Raw genomic sequence first — 21,890 nt, forward strand, 5'->3', positions numbered from 1 at the left:
GTTTTTTATTTTTTATTTTCTTCTATCTATCGAAGATATTTTGAAGCCAGTTTCGATTCTGGATTTCTAGGATTCATGAATGAAAGAAGAAAGCCTCGTTATCTTCGTCTGCGGTTTTCTTTCATCTGCGTTTCCATTAACGAAGTTCGTCGAGTGAGACATAGAATCTGGTTGATCTTTTAGCCAGAATTCGAATAGTTTCTGTGATTAAAATTGGAGACATAGAATCTGGTTAATCACTGTTTACCATTTCTCTGTCTCGATTCGTTGGAATTCGCCAAAAAAAAAAACAAAAAAAAAAAAAAACCCCTAATCCACACAAAGTGTAGGAGTAGCCGAACTTACCAACCTCCCTCCCTTAGTACCTCTCCAATCCAAAGGAGTAAGGGGACGTGGTTGTGCCACGTACGTTACCTGGAATAAAGCGGAAATAGTGGAGCGAAGATGACGAAGATGATTAGTTGAGGGCCATAGACTTGAAAAGAAACAATAAAGTAATACAAGCAAACCAACCAAAAATTTGTACTTTCTAGGTTACCACATAATAAAAAAAGAAGAATTAGTATTCTATTTACATACGTTCTGGCATAACCTCATTTGGAAATTTGTAGAGATTTGTGTGTTTTGCCTGGTTTGAGGGAAGGCAATATATAAGGTCGGGTTTTTTGAGGTTGACACAAACAAACAAGCTCTGTTGGTAAAGCACGAGGGTAATCCAAGCTCGGATTGTGTGGCTCTCTTCTCAGGTTGGAGTTGGAGGAGAAGGATCAAGTCAGTGCCAGTTACAGGAAATCTCCTCATGGTACATCTCTCTACTTCTTTTTTTCTTTCCGATTCTTTAATTCTAGATTGGAATTCTAAAACTGGGCTTGAGTGGTTCAATACTCGTACAATTGGATTATACTTTTTGTTCTTTGGCTAATTAATGCTGAAATTAGCTTTTCTTTTCTGAAAGTGGGTATTTGTTAGTAGACGCGTTTGGGTTGTTTCTGCTCAGAATTTCATGCTCAAAGCTCATTTTTTTATGTCTATCATTTTGCACAGGAGATGATTATGTTTGATTTCTGGAGCTGAAGTGGGTGGACAAGGTTGGGCTGTTGGTTGCGATTCTCAAGTGTGCTTTTTTTTTTTTTTTTTTTTTTTTCAGTTCAAAATGGTGATTTTAGAAAGTGAGAGCTTATGTTAGATATCGGAGCATTATTCAGTTTCTTCGTGGCGTTCCCTCTGGCATTAAAGCTGCCATAGGTGGATAGTAATGGAGGGTTCATCGGAGTCTCGCTGGGAGAAGTCTGATAGTTCTAGCGAATTGAATGCTTGTGTCGTATCCAGCGGGAGTCTTGGGTTAGCTCATACTAACACCAACAGGTTTGGCGTCTCAGGTGATGCGTCGAATAACGTCATTTCAGCAAGGTGCACGTCATGGGAGAAAGAGACAGTCACAGATTGGGTGTTTCAGCCCGGCTCTGCTCACCTTGACAATCAGGTCGTTTCTCCTGGTGTCTGTGGAGATGCAGAGGCAGTGGGAGCTGTGGATCATGCATTAGACCGGGGTGATGTTAGCTTGAGGCAATGGTTGGATAAACCAGACCGATCTGTTGACATCCCAGAGTGCTTGCACATCTTCAGGCAGATTGTGGAGAATGTGAATCTGGCACATGCACAAGGCATTGTTGTTCATAATGTGCGGCCATCCTGCTTCGTCATGTCCTCATTTAATCGGGTTTCCTTCATTGAGTCTTCTTCATGTTCCAGTTCAGGTTCTGATTCATATGGCAATGCCCTGAACAACCAAACTCTAGGGGGACGGAACTACTCCTCACCTTCACCCCAGGACTTGCCTTGTCGGGGAGGCAGGATTGCCGCAGAAGATTCACTGCTGGGAATTTCTCGCGTTGCTGCTTTTTTTAGGGCATCGGAGACCAGTTGTTTGCGGTCAGGTTCAGCCTATCCGACACGTCCAACGCCAAGAAAAGAGAGAGAAGGAAATAAAATAGAGGGTAGCAGGAAAATGAATGATGCAGAAGAAAATAGGAAGGACTTCCCCCTAAAGCAGATATTGCTTATGGAGGCCAACTGGTACACTAGTCCCGAAGAAGTTGCTGGTGCTTCAAGTTCTTTTTCATCAGATATTTATCGATTGGGGATTCTTCTTTTTGAGGTTTGTATTGGCTTAGCTTGTCATTGATTAGTATTTCTAGTCGGATGGTGAAATATATATATATATATATAGGTTTTGTTTATGGTCCTTTGTCTAATTTTAAACCATTTACAAGCAGTTATTCTTTCCGTTTAGCTTGATGGATGAGAAGCTCAGAACAATGTCCAATCTCCGACATCGAGTTCTACCCCCTCAGTTGCTGTTGAAACGGCCAAAAGAAGCTTCCTTTTGTCTTTGGTTGCTGCACCCTCAGCCAAGTACTAGGCCAAAGATGAGGTGGGTGCAGCATATATACCTTATATGCATCTGTACATCTTCATTTGTACCTTGGCTTCCTTTCCTGTGTACTATAATAAGCTATTCCCATCACTTCTTAGTGACAGACAGGATCTTTACTGCCTTTTGATTTGGGTAGCAATATCCACATGGAATCATAGAAATTGATATTGTTTTATCATATCTATTTTTGGGAAGTGAATTATGATATTGAAAATTATTATCATGTCCATTAAGCTGTAGAAATTTTGTTTTCCTTTTCTTTTAAAATTGATGCTGAGAGTTCACTTTGATTGTAGTGAATGAATGATATCCTAAATGATGAATTTTCAGCTGCTACAGTACTGCATTTAGCTATTCATCCTCTAAATGAAGTTCATGTTGTTACCTTAGAACTCCACTCATCCTTCCGTGGATGTCTTTCAGCGCAACCTGACAACTGATAAACCCGGATTTTCCAAAGACCACCTATCAAAATTAATTTGATTACTCCAACCACGGTTCGAATCCAAAAGGCTTAATCTGATTCCTGAAGGTGTTTGAAGAAATGACTTGTGATCAATCCTGAATCAAGTTGCTGCATGGGCATCATCCTTAGAAAGAGGATGTAGCTGCTTCACTGCTGCTCATTGAGCCACTCTATTCCTAATCCTATCCATTACCATCTATGCAGTGGAAAAAGTATCTGCCAGTAAGGTGGCATTTCCTACCAGATTCACCGATAGGCAATGAGCACGCTACACTATATTTTATCTAAGCGTTATGTTTTAAATACGCCCACATTGAGGGATACTATTTTCACAAACCAGCTAACTCAAAAAATAAGATTGTTAGGTAGATTTTCTGATGAGCCAGCTATTTATATTGAGACAGTGGAATGATCAGGTACATCCCGTTTCTTGCTTTTCCAGTCTGTGACTTATGATTTCCCTTTTTTTTTTTTGTTTGTGGGGGAAGGAGGGGGGTGGGGTTTGAAGCTGAAGCCAAAGTTCTTATGGATTTACAGGCTAGCAGTATCAATTTAGGCTCCTTGATTGACCTTTTTTTTTGTTTTTTGTTTTTTAATGAAAGTTTCTGATTGACTTTGAAACATGAGAATAATGGCTCCAACAGTCTGTCAACAAGAACTTGCTGGCTAGTTTGTGGGTGTGCACTGTTCGATAGAATATGCTGTATTTAGGATGTTGACTGGGTTGGTTGCTTATGCTTTCAAGATGTCTCTTGTGATTATATTCTTGTTGAAATCACTCATCTCCTTGAGTTGATGTTAGCAAACTAGAAAAATACATTTAATCTTACTGTGTTGTCTCTTCTCTTTTGTTTATTTACCTCATGGTTGTAGATATATTTTTGATAGATAGGCTTGGAACTGGATCTCCATTGGTGGATGAAGGTTATCTTTTGACTCAGGAAGAGTATTAGCTGCATTGCATTAGAAAGGCAATGGTCATAATAAAATCCTTGGCACAGCTACGCTGACATTCTGTAATTCAAATTGAGGTGATTAATTACACCAATTTAGTGCTTTACAGTATTAGAAGTTAAATTACATGTTTTTCTCCGATTATCATCCGTTACGAATTACAAATAAGAGTCTTGTTTCTTGCTTTATCAATTTAGTAATATTTGAAGTTGGGTAGGTGATCACACTATCCTGACTCTGTACCACCTTAATTACTTTTAGGTGTCACATGGGACACACATTTCTCCCTTCCTGTCAATTTTTTTACATCTAACCATCTCTTCCCCCTCGTTCATACACTGTTAGATTGAAATATCTTTGTGTCCTTGTGTGGGAATCTTAAACAAGATGGCATCTATGTTGTGTCTTTTTTTGTCATCTGTAGTCTTTGCTTTCCATGAGATTAAATTGTTGGATGCTAACTATATCTTCTCTTATAATTATCAGTGACCTGTTACAAAGTGAGTTCCTCAATGAACCAAAGGATAATTTGGAAGAACATCAAGCAGCTATAAATCTCAGAGAGGAAATTGAAGAACAGGAGTTGATGTTGGAATTCTTGTTACAGATGCAACAAAGAAAACAAGAAGCTGCTGATAAATTGTGCCATGCCATTTGCTGTCTATCTTCTGATATTGAAGAAGTTCTTAAGCAGCAAAGCATCCTAAAGAAAAAGGGGGACTTGTACCCAGAACCAAACAAGGATGATAATTCAGCATTGGAAAGGGTAGATCACCCATCACTGAATCTTGCCAGAGGTGAGGGGTCAGCTGCCCTGGGGTCCAGGAAACGTTTCAGACCAGGATTTCGGGTTTCTGATGAAGAGGAACTTAATGAGAACCAAGGTGAGGTTCAGAAGCCAGAATACCTTGAAAGTATATTGTCCAAAAGCTCTCGATTGATGAAGAACTTTAAAAAACTGGAGGCTGCTTATTTCTTAACAAGATGCAGGCTTTTGAAGCCAACTGGGAAACCATGTAATAGATGCTCACCGATCAGTAGTAGTGGAAAGGGGTCAATTGTGGTAACTGAAGGAAGCTCTGTTGATAATGTGGCTTCTAAGGAGGGTTTTGCTGAAGATAGAAGAAGTGGATGGATAAATACATTCCTTGAGGGTTTGTGCAAGTATTTATCATTCAGCAAGTTAAAAGTAAGGGCAGACCTGAAGCAAGGGGACCTGCTAAATTCTTCTAACCTTGTATGCTCTTTGAGTTTTGATCGTGATGGAGAATTCTTCGCAACAGCTGGTGTAAATAGGAAAATTAAAATTTTTGAAAGTGACATAATTCTAAATGAAGACCGTGACATTCATTATCCTGTTATTGAGATGGCTAGTAGATCAAAACTTGGCAGTATATGTTGGAATGGTTATATCAAAAGCCAGATTGTTTCAAGTGACTTTGATGGCATTGTGCAGGTACACCAAGCCTTTATTTGAATGATTGTTTGCATTGTTTGTTTAGTGTGGAAACCCAATTACTTACTCGAAATGTGGTCAGGTTTGGGACGTTACAAGAGGTCAAGTATTTACGGAAATGAGGGAGCATGAGAAACGTGTATGGTCTGTAGACTTTTCTTTAGCAGACCCAACAAAGTTGGCTAGTGGAAGTGATGATGGCTCTGTTAAACTATGGAGTATTAATCAGGCAATTCTATTTGACCCTCGGTAGATGTCAGCTTTGAAATTAAACGTACTTCAGTCATCTGTTAATTTTACCACATTGTTTTTTAATCTGGATGTATCATAAGTTCCTTTCCTTACATGTGTTTCTACTGCAGAGAGGAAGTGTTAGTACCATTAAAACAAAGGCCAACATCTGCTGTGTTCAGTTCCCTCCCGATTCTGCACATTCAGTTGCAATAGGTTCAGCAGATCATAAGATCTATTACTATGATCTTCGTAGCATTAGAGTCCCTCTGTACACATTAGTTGGTCACAGTAAGACTGTGAGCTATGTGAAATTTGTAGATTCAACCACTCTTGTTTCTGCATCCACTGATAACACACTGAAGCTTTGGGATTTATCAACATGCATGTCTCGGGTGCTAGACAGTCCACTCCAAACCTTCACAGGGCACACAAATATGAAGGTGCATTTTCTTGTTGTATTAGAATAAGCTTCTTGATGTGTAAGTTAGTACATGTTATACTTAACCCCGTCCCGCCTCTGTGTGTGCATCTCCCTGAAAAAAAGAAAAGATGAAAATTTAATTTGCTGATTCTTGTGCAATATTTCTTTGAATTTGACTACTTTCAACTTGTTTTCATTCTTATCAGTACCCCTTGGTTATTCATTTTTATTCCCTGAAGCAGTGAAGATTTTTGTGTTGGGAGACAAATATTGTCATCCAAAAGTATTTGTTTTTTCTTTGCTTACAGAAAATGTGGATATAATTACTTTAATGTGGCCTGTGATAAGTTCTAATTCTTTTTTTCAGCAAGGTATTGCTCTATTGTTTGAATTTGTATAACCAATAAAATTACCATTGAGGAGAGACTTGCTTGTTGGCTGTATTGATGTGGGGCTGCTGTAATCTTTGCAACTGAGAGTTAAGATTTGGATTTTCTTCTCCCCCTCCCCATTCCCTTGGGGGTGGGGCTGGGGCTGGGGCTGGAGGGTATCAGGGAGCTGGCTTTTGGGTGGGGTGGGTAATGGAACCCTGGAAGTGCTGGATATTTCTCTTTAGCATTCCTTGTTTAGTTTCTTTTTTGCCTTTTTTTCCCTTCTCCTTTCCTTGAAGTTCCCTCATTTTGTGTTAACTATTTTATGTATTTCAACATTCACATACTTTCCTGTTGATTAAAAAAAGAGAAAAGTTGGTTATCACCTTCGATGTCTGGGGAAAGCTTGATCTTCATGTTGGTTCACTCGTGGGATCTCCCTGCAATTCTCGCCGGATAAGCAAACCCCTTGAGGGTGTTTGATGTTTATTTGTTCTTTTTCCTTTTCTTTTCCTCTTCCTCCCCCTTTGGGAAGCTTATTATTGTATTCTTTTGTCCCTTGTCGAATATAATTTATTATCCATCCAAGAAAAAACTGGAAATATAAGAATGGACAACGTAATCTTAAAATATTATAAGATCGTGGTGTTGTGCATATGTAGGTTACTAGCACCATGCTTGGTTTCACTTCTCTATTTTAGAATTTGTTATGCATGCAGATATGCCCATATACACATTTTACATAATGTGCCAAGTAAAAGAAAGAAAGAAATAGAAAAGAAGAATGTAGAAAACCTAGGACCTGTAACCAGTAACTTGAGAGAGAAGAGAAGATGGAAGAAGAATTGATTGTAATGCTTGAGTGCCTTAATCGACCACCCAGCCCTTTTATTTATAATAACCAGAATTACACCTTATTCCTACTCAAAGTAGGAATGCAACTTATTCCTAATCAAAGTAGGAATGATTCCTAATCAAAATAGGAATGCCCCCCTTGGCTATTCCTATTAGGAATTCCCATTACAACTAGGAATCCCAAATAGAGATCGGTTAAGGGGAAACAATACAGAAAAGGAAATAAAAATAAAAGACAAAACTAATAAAACCAAATGACTAAATTACCCTTAGCCTATCTCAACACTCCCCCTCAAGTTGGAGCAATACAAATAAGTAACGAAAGAAGATCCAGCTTGAACTAAAGAAAAAAGAACTCCTAATAATGCTAACACTCCCCCTCAAGTTGGCGCATACAAGGAACTAATGCCCAACTTGAACAAAATGGGAAAAAACTAAGTTGCAGCAGAATCCAGCTTGACATATGAATGCAACTCCCAAATAAACCGTCAAGAACTTGAAAAAATAGATCTTCAAAACTTGGACAGACATGATCAGCAAACTGGGACTGGAATGTCTTCCAAAAAAGGCAGTTTTCAACGATCTTCAATAGCTATCCAGTGATGAATCTCATATTGTCATAGTGACATAGAATCTTGAAGTGAAATAACTAGAGCAAAGAAGCAACGAAAACAAATCGAATCAGCAATGGAAAAAAAAGCGTATCAACCCAACGAAAGTCCTCAAATAGGCAACAACCAAATATCTTCAATACTCTTCAATACTTCAATCTCTCCCTTACGGCAAACTCAACCCAATAACAAAGTAGATACCCATTGGCAATGGTGAAAACTCTAATCTTCTATGTTTTGCACCAAGTGTTCCTGTAAGTTCTGCTTCTACAATGTCTGTAGGTATACTATACATAATCCCCCCCTCACGTGTAGTACACGTGGACATAACAGAGATGATGTAAGAGATAGGGCAAAAACATAATATTCCAGAATTTTCCAAGAGGTGCTAAGGGTAATGGAAAAGGAAGAAATAGTAAATTAGAGAATACCATTAACTTCCAAAGGGGTTATGGGTATATGCCAAATGTATGGGATATGAAGGGAATTAGAATTATTGAAAGGGAACGGTGTTGGGAAAAAAGGATGGCATGGCTGTAATTTGGTGGAAATCCATTTTTAAATTCAATCCAAGCCAAAGGGTAAACTAGTAATAAACCAGTATTTTCAAGGGTCAATTGGGTAGTCAAATAGGGGAATGTATGGCAGTTCCAGAATTTTGCAAGGGGCCCTTGGTAATTAAAAATTTTCCAATTATGTACAGTATACCTGCAGAAAATTTTCCAAAACTGGAAACCGCAAGCCTTCAATGTATAACCCCACGATTTCCAAATAAATAAAATTACAAGGATGAAACAAGCAGGAAACCCTAGTTCTTCTTTTCTTTCTATAAACTAGGGTTTCTCCATAAATCGGAGAACCTTGAAACGACTCTCAAAACTGTAAATCTTTGAGAGAATCAATCACTGGTTACAACAGCTCTGATACCATGTAGAAAACCTAGGATCTGTAACCAGTAACTTGAGAGAGAAGAGAACATGGAAGAAGAATTGATTGTAATGCTTGAGTGCCTTAATCGACCACCCAGCCCTTTTATTTGTAATAACCAGAGTTACACCTTATTCCTACTCAAAGTAGGAATGCAACTTATTCCTAATCAAAGTAGGAATGATTCCTAATCAAAATAGGAATGCCCCCCTTGCTTATTCCTATTAGAAATTCCCATTACAACTAGGAATCCCAAATAGAGATCGGTTAAGGGGAAACAATACAGAAAAGGAAATAAAAATAAAAGACAAAACTAATAAAACCAAAGGACTAAATTACCCTTAGCCTATCTCAACACTCCCCCTCAAGTTGGAGCAATACAAATAAGTAAAGAAAGAAGATCCAGCTTGAACTAAAGAAAAAAGAACTCCTAATAATGCTAACAAAGAAAGAGGAGATGGTTAGTTTGTGGAAATATTTTGGATGATGGTATTTTACATATATAGGCTACTAGTTCATGGATTAGTTTTCCTTCTCTCTTTATGATCTGTCATATCCATGCATATGGATGAGTGTAAAGTGCAAAAGTGTGGTCCTATAGGAGTCGTGGACCCCTATTGGACCCACTAATATGATCACTAATAGTTAGTGGTGTTAGTAGTGAGCTGTACTCACGATAGGGGGTCTGTCCCTATCGTGGGTGAGATATAGTTAGATTTGGTTTGGGTTTCTTAGGTAGTTTCCTTATTTCAATGTAATTCTCATTCTGTTTTAGATAGTATAAATAAGAAGTATTGTCCAGCGATAGAATATACTCACAAGTTCTATTTCTGAACTTGTCCCTCCATCTCTCTCTCTGGATCTTCTTCTTCTTCATATCTGGTTGACTGCTTGCTGAGTTCTTTCACTTGTTACATGATATCGGAGCTCCAATAACCAGTCTTCATCGATTCTGGTTTGTGGTTGCAGCAACCTTATGCTGTCTTGTCTATATTTTTAGGCCCTAGTTTTTTTATAGAATGATGACAAACTAGGGCCCATATTCTCTGTTATTAAAGGTTCATGGAGTATTGGATTGTTTGAAGTGCAGCAGAATCTGGAGAAAGGTTTCATAACTCTTATCAGGTCACCTCCTTCCTCTTATATTGGGAGGAGTTTTTCATTCTACCATGCAGTAATCTCAATCTCAGGTGCAAGCCATCTACTCCAAGTTATTTTTCAGCATTGACGATACCCTATGCCCAACATGATACTCTGTTTTTGAGCCAATATTCAGGCTTCAAGCATCAGCAATTATATTTGATCTGACCCACCGATCAACTTTATTTTTTGTGGCATTGTTCCCTTCCTATAGTATAGCGGTCCACTCGATGTCTCTTTGAGGCTGATCAGCCTTTCTGATTTTTGGTAATTGGTTTTCTCCCATTCAGCCTTCGGTAATCAAGTACTGATCTGTTTATCTCTTCTTTCAGTTTCAGTTCTGTTTCTCTGATCAATTTGATGATTTAGGATTGTGTTACCTTATTATTAAGGGATTCTTAAGCCACTCTCTGGAAGTTATTTGCATTCCATTGTTTCTGTTCTTGTTTTCACTCAATTTTTTCAAAAGATTTTCATCTCAGCTTGTTTTCGGGTACTGTGTTTGGTACTCTGTTTTTTTGTGGTTATGATGGCTGATTCCAAGTCTCAGTTGAACAATGTTAATGTTCAAATCACTACAATCAAACTCAATGGAGTTGGCAATTACCTTCTATGGGCTCAATCTGTTAAGGTCTATATTAATGCCAAGGGTAAATTGAAGTATCTTCAATCTGATCCTCCTTTTGTTGATTCTAAAAAGCCTAATGAGATTAAGCCCTATGAGGATTGGATGCAGGAAAATGATACCGTTCATATATATTTATGGAACAACATGGATCAATCTATTGCCACCAATGTTATGTTTCATCCCACTGTCAAAGAATTATGGGATGATTTGAAAGCGCACCTTCTCTCATGAGAAGAATATAACCCGTGTTTATGACTTATATGATAAACTGCTTACTTTCAAACAGGGAGGTAGTTCATTACATGAGTTTTTCAATTCTTTTATGGGTATGCGAGAGGAGCTCAATATCCATTGACCTCTCACTATCAATTTGGAATAGTTACAACTTAAGCGGGAAGAGTTCTATGTTGCAAATTTTATGGCAGGATTAAATACCGATTATTAGTCAGTCAAGAGTCAACTACTTGTTGAGGACAAAGTACCATCCCTTAATAGTCTTTTGCACTCCTTCAATATATTACCACTTCTTCCAAAACAGATCCCACTCCCTCTACTAAAGAGAGCTCTACTTTTGTTGCTGGCCGTGGTTGAGGATCTAACCTCTCTAGGAGAGGATGTGGCTCATGGATGGTCATGGTCGTGGTGGCAAAGGTACAGGTGGCCCGCAGAGTCATCAACCCTTCAGACTCTGTACTTTTTGTGGCAAGCCCAATCACACTATTGAAACATGTTGGTAGTGTGATTGGGCTAAACATAGTTGACCAGAGTGGATTCCACCTTCAACAAATTTTGTTGTGTCTGATGGTAGTACTGCAAAGGTGTCTTTTGGCGACACTAATACTGCATCCTCATCTGGAGGTTCCTCATTCGGGTGTATGTCTCGAGATGACTATAATCACTTATTGAAGCTTATACAGAATCTTCAGACATCCAGTGATGGCACTTTGGCCCACACAAGTACATCAGCCTTCCTTACATCTACCTCTTCTACTTCGTGGATTATTGATTCAGGTGCATTTACTCATAGATTGGTAAGTCCGGGTTGTTTTCTTTGTTATCAAAAGTTTCTAATTCTTCTCCTATTATTCTTGCTTATGGATCTTCTACCAATGTGGCTGGTCATGATACAATTTCGCCTATAGAATCTATGACCTTGTCTTCTGTTCTTCATGTTCCCTAGTTACCATTAAGTTTGTTATTTGTTAGTCAACTGACTGAATATCTTAACTGCATAGTCACCTTTTTTCTTTCCCATTGTGTTTTTTAGAACCTTTAAACCAGGAGGAAGATTGGTGGCTCCCGTGGCCCGGGCTCTACTATCTGCATGGTACTTGTCCCTCTACTGCTACTGCTACTATTGCTAGTGCTTCTCTTCTGTAATGGCATTATCGGTTAGGACATTTATATTTATCTTAGCTTCAACACATGGATTCCTAGCTGCAAGTCTATATTTCGTCTGGAGTTAGAGCTTGTGATCTTGTGATACATCATAGGTCATCCTTTCTTGTTCGAAGTGTTTGGAGAAGTCAGTCTTTATTTTTCCATGCTGTGTTAAAAATAGGTTAGACTTTTTCATACTTTGTTACCTTTGTGGGTGATCACTCCAAATTAACTTGGGTGTACTTGTTGAAGGGCCTTTCTAAGTTTTTGTCTATTTTTAAAGATTTTTATAATGAAATAATGCACCAATTTAATGTTTCCATTAAGGTTTTTTGTTCTAATAATGTACTAGAGTACACTCAACGAGAAATTTCTGCTTTTTATTCTGACGATAGTATGATCCACCAAACTAGTTGTTCATATAACCCACAACAAAATGGGGTTGCTGAACAGAAAAATAGGCACGGGCAGTCTCTGATAATCCAAATGAATGTCCCCAGGCATTTTTGGTGTGTTGCAATTCTCACTGCTTGTTATTTCATCAATCAAATGCCTTTTTCTGTTTTAGATAATTCATCACCTTTCTCCGTTGTGTTTCCTAGAACACCCTTGTTTTCACTACCACCTTAGGTTTTTGGTTGTGTTTGTCTTGCTCATGTTTTATACCCTCAGGTAGATAAGTTATCTCCCAAGGCTATAAAGTGTATTTTTCTTGGATATTCTCGAACCTTGAAAGGGTATCGGTGTTATGACCCGACTACTCAAAGGCACTTTGTTAGTGTTGACATTACCTTTTTTAGAATACTCGATATTTTGTTCCTCTAGTACCTAGTTCTCCTCCTCTGGCTGATAATACTTCTGCCCCTAAAGCTATGGAGTCCCTTTTTGCTACTTTCCTCTGGAAAGGGAAGGAATCCTCTAGATTCCTCCACTCGGTCAGCTGGAAATCTACTGCCTTCCCATATCCGAGGGAGGTCTTGGCATTCGCCGTATTTGGGACTCCAACACTACGGGAATTCTGAAGCTTATTTGGAAAATCTCCACTAAGAATGACTCCATTTGGGTCCATTGGGTCTATTCCCATTTCCTCAAAAACAACTCCATCTGGACTGTCTCCATCCCCAAGGATTCCTCCTGGATCTGGTGCAAAATTCTCCTCCTTCGTCCTCTGGCTCTCTCAGCCATTTCCTCCTCTATTGCTGATGGATCCTCCATATCCTTATGGCTTGACCCCTGGTACCCCAATGGAGTTCTCTATAACTTCTTTAGAGCTAGGGCAATTTACTCCTCCAGGATCCCAAAATCAGCCCCTCTTTCCTCCATCATCTCTCATGGCACTTGGTCCCCCCTCCCTCTCCCTGATCTGGAACTCCCTCCCCCCCCCCCCCTCTTGGTCTTGCGGACAAGGTTTCTTGGCTTCCCTCCAATAATGGCCTCTTTAGCTTTAAATCTGCCTGGAACCTAGTTAGGCCTCAAGCCCCTACTGTCCTTTGGCACAAGCTAGGCTGGTTCAAAGGTCACATCCCCCGCCACAGCTTCCTTGCCTGGAGAACTCTTAACCTTTGCCTCCCAACCCAAGCCTTCCTCTCTCACAGAAGAATCCCTGTCCCCCTCTCTTGCATTTTCTGCTGGAATGGTTCCAAAGACATGGACCACCTTTTTTTCGCTTGCCCTTTCACTTCCACCATCTGGAAAAAAGCCCTTTCGTTCATCTGGCCTTGCAACAGGAGTCTCCTCCCCTTCGCTCGAGAGTGGCTTTGGTTGGTCATGATTTTCCTTGGATGCACCACCTGCGACATCATTGGCAAGCTTGTGTTTGGCGCTACACTTTATCACATTTGGATGGAGAGGAATCTTAGGAGATGGACCTCCAACTCTTGCTCTTTTAACTTGATTTGGAAAGCCATCTTTTGGGATGTCTCCTCTAAGCTCAGTTTTCTGCCCCACACGGCCCTTTTGGATTCCCCAAGGAACAGGCATATTGTTGTTTCCTGGGGTTTAGATAGTGCTCTGTTACACCCCCTTTCCCCCCCTTAGTTGGGATCGGGGTTTCCCCCCCCCCCCCTCTCTCTCTCTCCCTCTCCCTCTCGCCCCTCTCGGGCTTTGGTAATATAATTTGTTATTCACCAAAAAAAAAAAACTTCTGCCCCTACCTATACTTGTTCCATTTGATGATGTTCCGTAACAAGTGTATTAGTGGCCTAAGTGAATAGTGCGGCCCCTTATTGCTCTGTCCACCACTATGTCTGCTCCTTCGGCTGAAGCCCCCACCACTCCATATGTTTCTTCTATTGTGGCTCCACCTGACTTACTTGTGGCTCTTCATAAAGGTATTCTCTCTTGTACACAAAATCCATAGTTGCTTATCCAATTGAGAATTATGTTTCCATTTCCCACTTCCCCCCTCTTTTACATAATCTTGCATTGTTCCATCTACTAACTCTATTCCTTAGACTTATTAAGAAGCCTTATCTCATCCTTGGTGGAAAGTGGCAATGGAGACATAAATGGATGCCTTAGTCTCTCGACAGACATGGACCCTGGTTGACTTACCTCCTGGTAAGGATCTTGTACATTGTCGCTGGATATACACCATTAAGTATAATCCGGATAGTTCAGCTGAACTACTTTCCATCTACGACAACTTAAAAACCCAATTTATTAGATTATTAAATCCCCAGCACCCTTAACTCTCCGCTGTTGATCTCTGACCCTCTGCTACATAAGACCTGAGAGCCTTACTCATGACACCACCCTTTTATCTTCTGCACTGCCCCTTGACCACCCTGCATTTATAATCAGTGCCTCTTTTAAAGTCTTGGAGTTTCTGTTGGTCTGCTTTGAATCCCGATCCTTCACACAAGGTGGTCAATGTGCAGTAAAGGGATGAGAGTGGTTCCCTAAGCATTTCCCTGCATTTCTCTAGTTCTCTAAAAGCTCTGTTCCTATATTGGTTGAATATGGGATACTTCATTGTGGAATAGGCTTTAACAGTTATATGCTTCTGTGATTTCTTTTGTCATCTTTAATTACATATGTATTTCTTTAAGCCAAGAAAAAAAATAGAGGGATATTAGAGGATTCTCCTTGGTGCTTTGAATTTCTTTCTTAGAAATGTTCCAACAGATCTCCCAACCAATATAGGAACTCACTCAATTCCAAATAGATCAAGAATGCTATCCATGCTCTTTTTCTGACGCAGAGTTAGGTTTTGTGATGTAGAACCTGGTCTGGCCAACAACCCGGTGGAAACCCATTTCTTGTTAGCAATTCTGGGTCACAGACTAACAAAAGCCAAAAAAAAAAAAAACACTAGAATGTCAAAACTCAAAAGTCAATTTATATGAATCCTGGAAAATTTTCTGTTACTTAATTGCTTATTCTATTTGCTCAAATGATTTCTGTTCTATACTATTATTATCAGATATCTATTTCTGTTTATTCCTGTGTTGTTTAATTCTATTTGTTGCTGACATATTTCCATCTGGTTGTAGAATTTTGTGGGCCTTTCTGTATCTGATGGGTACATTGCTACAGGCTCAGAAACAAATGAGGTACTACTATCTTTGAACCTAATCTGTATCCATGAAATAGCTATTGATACCTACCATTTGATCAGGTTCTTGTTTAAAGTGAGCTGGGATTCTATATATGTTCTCTCTCCCCCACCCACCCCCAAAAAAAAAAAAAAAAAAACTAATGGTTGTTAAGAACATGTCTCATAAGTTGGTTCCAATTAATGAAGATTAAGGAATGCTTACATTGGAGAGGAATTCATTTCATGATCTACTCACCATAAATGTTTGAAAAAAGGAATAGGAATTTACTTAATAAATTATTCCAAGTGTAATACAAATGTAATGAATAACCTAATTTTCACCCATTCAAATGGCATGACTGCTTCCATTAATAAAAGGGGGTGGAGGAGTACATGTGTTGAACCGGATTCTAAAATGATCCTAACTCTCTTATTAAGAAATAAGGTAGATATAGATAAAAAAGTATAAACACAGGATAGAAGTTTTCTTCTGCTCAAGGAAATGGCACTTGCAGCCATTAGGCATTTTGGACGGGAAGGTAAGCCAGCAATTTAGCCAAGTGGATGCAGGTGAATTTTCAAATCCTGCATGGGCTAATAAAACTATAAATAAATTGAAGATAAATAGAACAATAAACAGGGTCTTGCTCACCATAAAGATATCTAGAGTTGACCATCAAACCACTTATAATAGAACCATACCTTTAACCATAATCAAAAACTAAACCATTCAACCCAAAATATTCTGATTCCATTTCTTTACATAGTTAACAACCATATATGGCTTGTTGACTCAAAGAAAAACATAATTACTAATTTGACTCTAATTGCAAATTAGCAACTCTGTTAAGTGTTTAACCACTTTCCTTTACAAATAAGATTACTAATTAGACTTTCTAAAATATTGTCACAGATTAACATTCTCCAGAAAGTTGGTCATAAGTTTCCAAATATAGCTAAGAATCGCCAGATCTTGGTATCAACGACAATAACAACAACAACCATAACCTTATCCCAACTAAATAGGGTTGGCTACATGGATCCAGTAGAGGCTATGGCAGTAATATAAATAAGAGAAGTAAAGAAGGAAGTATAAAAGAAAATAAGTAGAAGAAGAAGTCGAAGCAATAGTCAAAGCAGCACCCCACGAATATCCCCCTCCAATGGGTCGGCTACACGGGTCTTTGTCCTCCAAACAACTCTATCCGTGGTCATACTAGGATCGAGCCCTACCATATGCATATCTTCTTACCACTGCTCCAATAGTCATTTTAGGCCTGCCCCTACCTCTTCTAGCTCCATCAAACTAAATCTGGTCACTCTTCCTTACTGGTGCATCTGTAGGTCTCCGTTGGACATGACCATACCACCTCAAGTGGCTCTCATGGAGTTTGTCTTGGATTGGTGCAACTCCCAGTTGGTATCATTGGATGGATAACTCAATAATCTTTCAAATGGAACCAATGTCATGTTAAAAGAGGAAATTTTGAATTCCAAGGATAGACCCAGAGGAAAGGGACTTTAATAATCCAATTTCTAGTAGATTATACTCTTAAACTCCAATCTCAATCGACAGGTCTCTAACGAACGATTGAACCACAGTAATTCTTCTTGGGGATTCTCCCACACCACAAGTTATACTAATTCAATGGTCTTGCATTTGAACTATGGAACTAGCCAATAGAGGCGACCAAATGGTCAGTTCCATTTGAAGGGGAGCCCAACCCCGACCCCGTGCGCCATTTTCTCCATTTTCTCCATTTTCCTCCCCTTTTGAGCCCCTTATCCACCCTCTTGGGTTCTTTTTCAAGTTTCATCCATCCCCATCCATGAATAAGATTCCCGTTACTTGGTCTGAGAGCCGAATCACCAGAAAATCCCATTTTCCACATTTCCTAATTGTGTTTAGCCTCCTATACAGCCGTTACTATGTCCAAGGACAAGTAGTGAAAACCCCATTTCTAGCCGTTACTCTGCCCGAAGTCTTAGTAGCGAAAGGCCCATTTCCATCCGTTACTTTGCCAGAAGTCTTGATAGCGAAAGTCCCATTTCCAACCGCTCTGCCCGAAGTCCGAGTAGCGAAATTCTTATTACAACCGTTACTTTGCCTGAAGTTTGGGTAGCAAAATCTCTTTTACATAGCCATTACTTTGTTCGACAAGAGGTAGGCAAGCCTATCATCCGTCTCTACCTGAGCCGTGGGGACACCTCATTTTTCGTATCTTTTGTATTTTCTTCATTTTGATTAATTTCGTTCGCAGGTATACATCTCTACTTTTCCCTTTACTTTGGATAAAATGTAGATCATTAAAGTATTTTATTTTAGTGTATACAGTAAATAATTCTTATTCTTTTCTTTCTTATATTTGATGTATCGTAATCTAACCTGGCATGTTGGTATAGGACGTGTTACTATGGGAGAATTTTAGGAATCTAGCATATAGTAAAAAGACGAGTTTAACCGGGCAAGATGGGGTACTAATACCTTTCCACATTTGTAACCTGACCACTTACCCAGAATCTCTGACCAGACTATATGGAATCACATAGCCCTTTCCGCTTATCTCGGATGGGGCTACACCCATTGGGTCCTAGGCCCAAATCTTAGGTGGCGACTCCATTTATTTGGATTTATGAAGCATGATCCCACCCCACCCCACCCCACCCCGCATCAACAATCCTTCTTGTCGCCAAGGAACCAAGCGAGAACTGACCCTATATTCGGATCGCGGTACCCATAGGTGGCAACTTGTCAAATCCTGAAGTATCTGAAAGGAGCTCCAGGAAAGGGGCTTATTTATAAGTCTCATCAGAGAGTTGATCTAGTAGGGTTCTCTTTTGCTAACAAGGCTGGTGCTTCTAGTGATAGGATGTCTACCACAGGATATTATACCTTTGTTGAAGGTAATCTGGTCACTTGGCGTAGTAAGAAGCAAACAACTGTGGCTAGGTTCAATGCCAAAGTTGAGTATCGAGCCATGGTTCATACTATAGCTGAACTTATGTGGTTGAAGTCGTTAATTCAAGAATTGGGATTTCTAGTCACCTCTCCTATGAAGATGTTCTATGATAATCAAGCTGCTATCTACAGTGCTAGTAAACCAGTGTTCCACGAGAGAACCAAGCACATTGAAGTTGATTGTCACTTTTGAGGGATGCTATTATGAAGAAACTCATTGCTACTCTGTTCGTCTCCTCTGCTGTTCAGCTTGGTGACTTGTTTACTAAGCCTCTATTTGACCCTGCCTTCGGGAAGGGTTGTTCCAAGTTGGGCATGGGTGATTTGTATGCTCCAGCTTGAGGGGGAGTGTTAAATTGTGGGGTGTTGTTTATGTGTACCATGATAGGGAGAGTCCATCTATTGTGGGTTCCTTTTGCTTCTTTATTTCTTCCTCCCTAGTTCAATTGTACTAGGAATCTATGTTTAGTTGTTTATTGTTTGTTTTCTTATTGATTCTCTTTCCTAGTCTGAATAGGAAAGCTACTATTGTAATCAGCAAGTCTATAAATATAATTGTAGTTCGGGACACTGGCTATCGGTTGCTAGTCTCTTTGGCAAGCTCTCTGTTCTTCTTCCCTTTAAAGATTGCTGGTTTCTAGAGATGCTATTGTAACACCCATATAGATCTTAAATCCCTAATATTTGGGCTTAAAGAATTGACCCATTACAATAGTAACCCCAAAAATTCTAAGACCATGGTCCATATAACCCACTGGACATTCAAAATTAAACATATTGGCCCATTCTTGGTTCAGTTCAATAGCCCGGTTTGCTGTTGGCCTTCTAGTTCTTCTAAACTGCATCAACTCTCTATTAAAAAAACTCGTCCACGAGTTTGATAGTGATGCCGAATTAGACCCGCACAATAATCCTTCAATTGGAGATAGAATTCAGCAATCCTCGATATCATCCCGTTAACGTAGTGGCTCTGTTTTTCCATTCATGGCTTTGAAGCCAAATAATGGCTATCTAATTACTCGTATGCTGAGATTAGAATAACCTGCAATGATCTAGAACATCGAGTCTCTCAATAACCCTTAATAGAGAAAACCAATAACCTGGTATTGAAGGGTCAGATGTGGTCCAAAGTCTGATCAAGTGGTCTAGGAGATGGGATGACTGTTTCAGCAAAATTAGGTGACAATCCAATGGTCGAATCTGGAGAATTTAGAAGGTTACAATAAAATAATAAGTTGCTGAAAACAAGGAATCGGATTTAGAAACTACTGAGACTAGCAACTAAACCTAGAATATTTAAGTAATAACCAAAATAGGGCCATAGAAGAGATTTAGCAACTAAGTAGTACTGAAATAGTAAGTGAATCAGAATTAGTAACATGTAGGAAAATAGAAACTAAGTAGTACTGCTGAACAATGCTCAAAGCTAGTCATCAATCAGGGAACCAATGGATTGAACTGAAGGGTGTACTGCCAGTAAAAACTAGGTCTGGAACTAATAAGAAAACTGAGAGTGGTTAGAGATCTAAATAGCAGTTCAAGAGATAAAACAGAAATTGTAAATTGCATGCGCAACGATGGAGAGAAAAATCAGAATCTGATCTTTAGTGAATGGAAAAGAAGAAGAATACAGAATAATAAAAGACGAAAAAAAAACCCCAGAGATACTAAGCCTCTCACCCAACTGTGGAGAAGGAATCCCACCAAATCCAGCATTGGCATCCCACCCAGGTTTCCCTACTGCATCCCACAGTAGAGAAGTTCTCAATCCTCTAGAACCATGCTCTGTCTCTCACAGAAATCAGCGAGCATAAACTTAAAAATTATCCAAATCGTTGGGGGTGGGTATGATCTCTTTATTTATAACTTCATGGAAATAAGCAAAATAGGACCCTCCCCCCCCAATGTGTGGAGGGAGGAATCTCTTACAAACTAAGTTTTCCATAAAGTAGAAACTCTTCTAGAAGTTAACAAAATAAAATCTAACCCTAATCCTGTATAGGGCTTGGGGCTTATAGAATTCACCCATTACAATAGTAAACCCAAAAATATTTACCCATGGCCCATGTAACACATTGAACACTCAAAATAAAACATATCAGTCCATTCTGGTTTGGTGCTATCCTTCTTGTTCTTCTGAACTGCATCAACATCTCCCCTAATTATTTCAGCATAGTTGTCTGTACATGACGACTAAATACTTGTTATGACTAACTAGAACCGTGACACTCTTTCCAGCTTGTTTATGTGGTGATATATCTGTTAAATATACCAGTAGGTTTATTGTTGACCACCTAGCTCTGCCTACCTTTCCTTTTCTAGCTCTCTTCGAATTCTTTTGTTAATTTGATTTCCTTGTGTTGGTCATGCATTAGGCATTTGGTAGTCTTTCTTTATAGACTTGAAGTGGAAACATATGATGATTATAATTATTGAAGGAGATAGTTTATTTGATAGGTACTTTTACCCGAAACGTTTCCTTTCCATCTTAATCATTGTGATATAGTTCTCATCTTTTATGCAACAGGTTTTCATCTACCACAAAGCTTTCCCAATGCCAGTGTTGTCATTCAAATTTGGCAGCAAGGACCCATTGTTTGGCCAAGAAATTGATAATGCCTCCCAATTCATATCCTCCGTGTGTTGGCGTGGTCAGACCTCCACACTTGTTGCAGCCAATTCCACTGGGAATATCAAACTGTTGGAGATGGTATGATTTGTTTTCTATGGGAAATTCGAAATGTCCCAACAAAGAAGATCGGGTGGGAAGATAAAAAAAGGATTGGGATGTCAAGGACTTTCTGGACTTCAAGGATAAGCATAAAGAAGACATAGAGTCCATGTAACTAGGCTTCGGGCAGCTATCTAGAAGATACGATGGAGAGACCAAATGATGCCATTTTCTTTATCACATGTTGGCATTTGATCTCTACTGTAAGCAGTTATGGCTGTTGAGAAAGAAGGGAGGGGCTAAATCATTACCAGCGACTGTTGAAGAAAGTAGGATAGAAAGGGGAAACAAATTAAAGAGGAAGAGTTCATTTGATATGTATCTCAAGTGATGCTTGTATATTAATCATCATAGTTATAATAATTTTAGGTGATTTTCAAATGTATTGTGGTTCATTTGTTACTGAATATCACATGTCATCTAACATTTTCATATAATGTAGGGTAGGAATTTTTTAGCAACATGTTACTACGGCTGTCTAATATAAAGCTGACTGAAAATCACTATTAAACCAAGAAATTTGGTTTTTACGTCAAGTCTGGTAGAAAATTATTAACTAGTACTGCTGCGGTGCTTTTATGCTTGATTATTTCAGTCTCAGATATATTTTTTGGGCAGAGGTTGGTGTTTCCAGGTATGTGGGCGGCCTTGACCAATGGGCATGGTGGGATGCGAGATTGCAAAGGGGCAAGGTGGTTCTTTCCATGGTGTGGAGTAGAGACAGACAAGGCATGGCCACCTTTTTCTCATGAGTTTTGTGTGCCAAATAGGAACTTGATAAA

The 21,890-nt window shown here is 39.2% G+C and overlaps 1 protein-coding gene across 6 annotated transcripts; it reads left to right on the forward strand.

The window, feature by feature from the left end:
- Window positions 1-1,144: 1,144 nt before the first annotated feature.
- On the forward strand, window positions 1,145-21,512 carry LOC122652879 (protein SPA1-RELATED 4-like). 6 transcript variants are annotated; one of them, XR_006331662.1, is made up of 8 exons: window positions 1,145-1,384; window positions 1,424-2,158; window positions 2,274-2,434; window positions 4,344-5,313; window positions 5,396-5,562; window positions 5,676-5,760; window positions 15,375-15,434; window positions 20,905-20,980. XR_006331662.1 is itself a non-coding variant. In XM_043846762.1 (8 exons), exons 1-8 carry the CDS (start codon window positions 1,256-1,258, stop codon window positions 21,091-21,093), a joined length of 2,703 nt encoding a protein of 900 aa, XP_043702697.1. In that variant the 5' UTR covers window positions 1,145-1,255; the 3' UTR covers window positions 21,094-21,512. The 6 variants fall into 6 exon arrangements, 5 of the variants coding, with proteins under 5 accessions (XP_043702697.1, XP_043702698.1, XP_043702699.1 ...); XM_043846762.1 differs by having other exon boundaries at window positions 1,145-1,385; window positions 1,425-2,158; window positions 5,396-5,542; window positions 5,676-5,987; window positions 20,905-21,512; XM_043846763.1 differs by having other exon boundaries at window positions 2,277-2,434; window positions 5,396-5,542; window positions 5,676-5,987; window positions 20,905-21,512.
- The last annotated feature ends 378 nt before the right edge of the window (window positions 21,513-21,890 follow it).

The sequence above is a fragment of the Telopea speciosissima genome, chromosome 2, assembly GCF_018873765.1.
Source record: "Telopea speciosissima isolate NSW1024214 ecotype Mountain lineage chromosome 2, Tspe_v1, whole genome shotgun sequence".
In the NCBI taxonomy this organism is placed as follows: domain Eukaryota; kingdom Viridiplantae; phylum Streptophyta; class Magnoliopsida; order Proteales; family Proteaceae; genus Telopea; species Telopea speciosissima.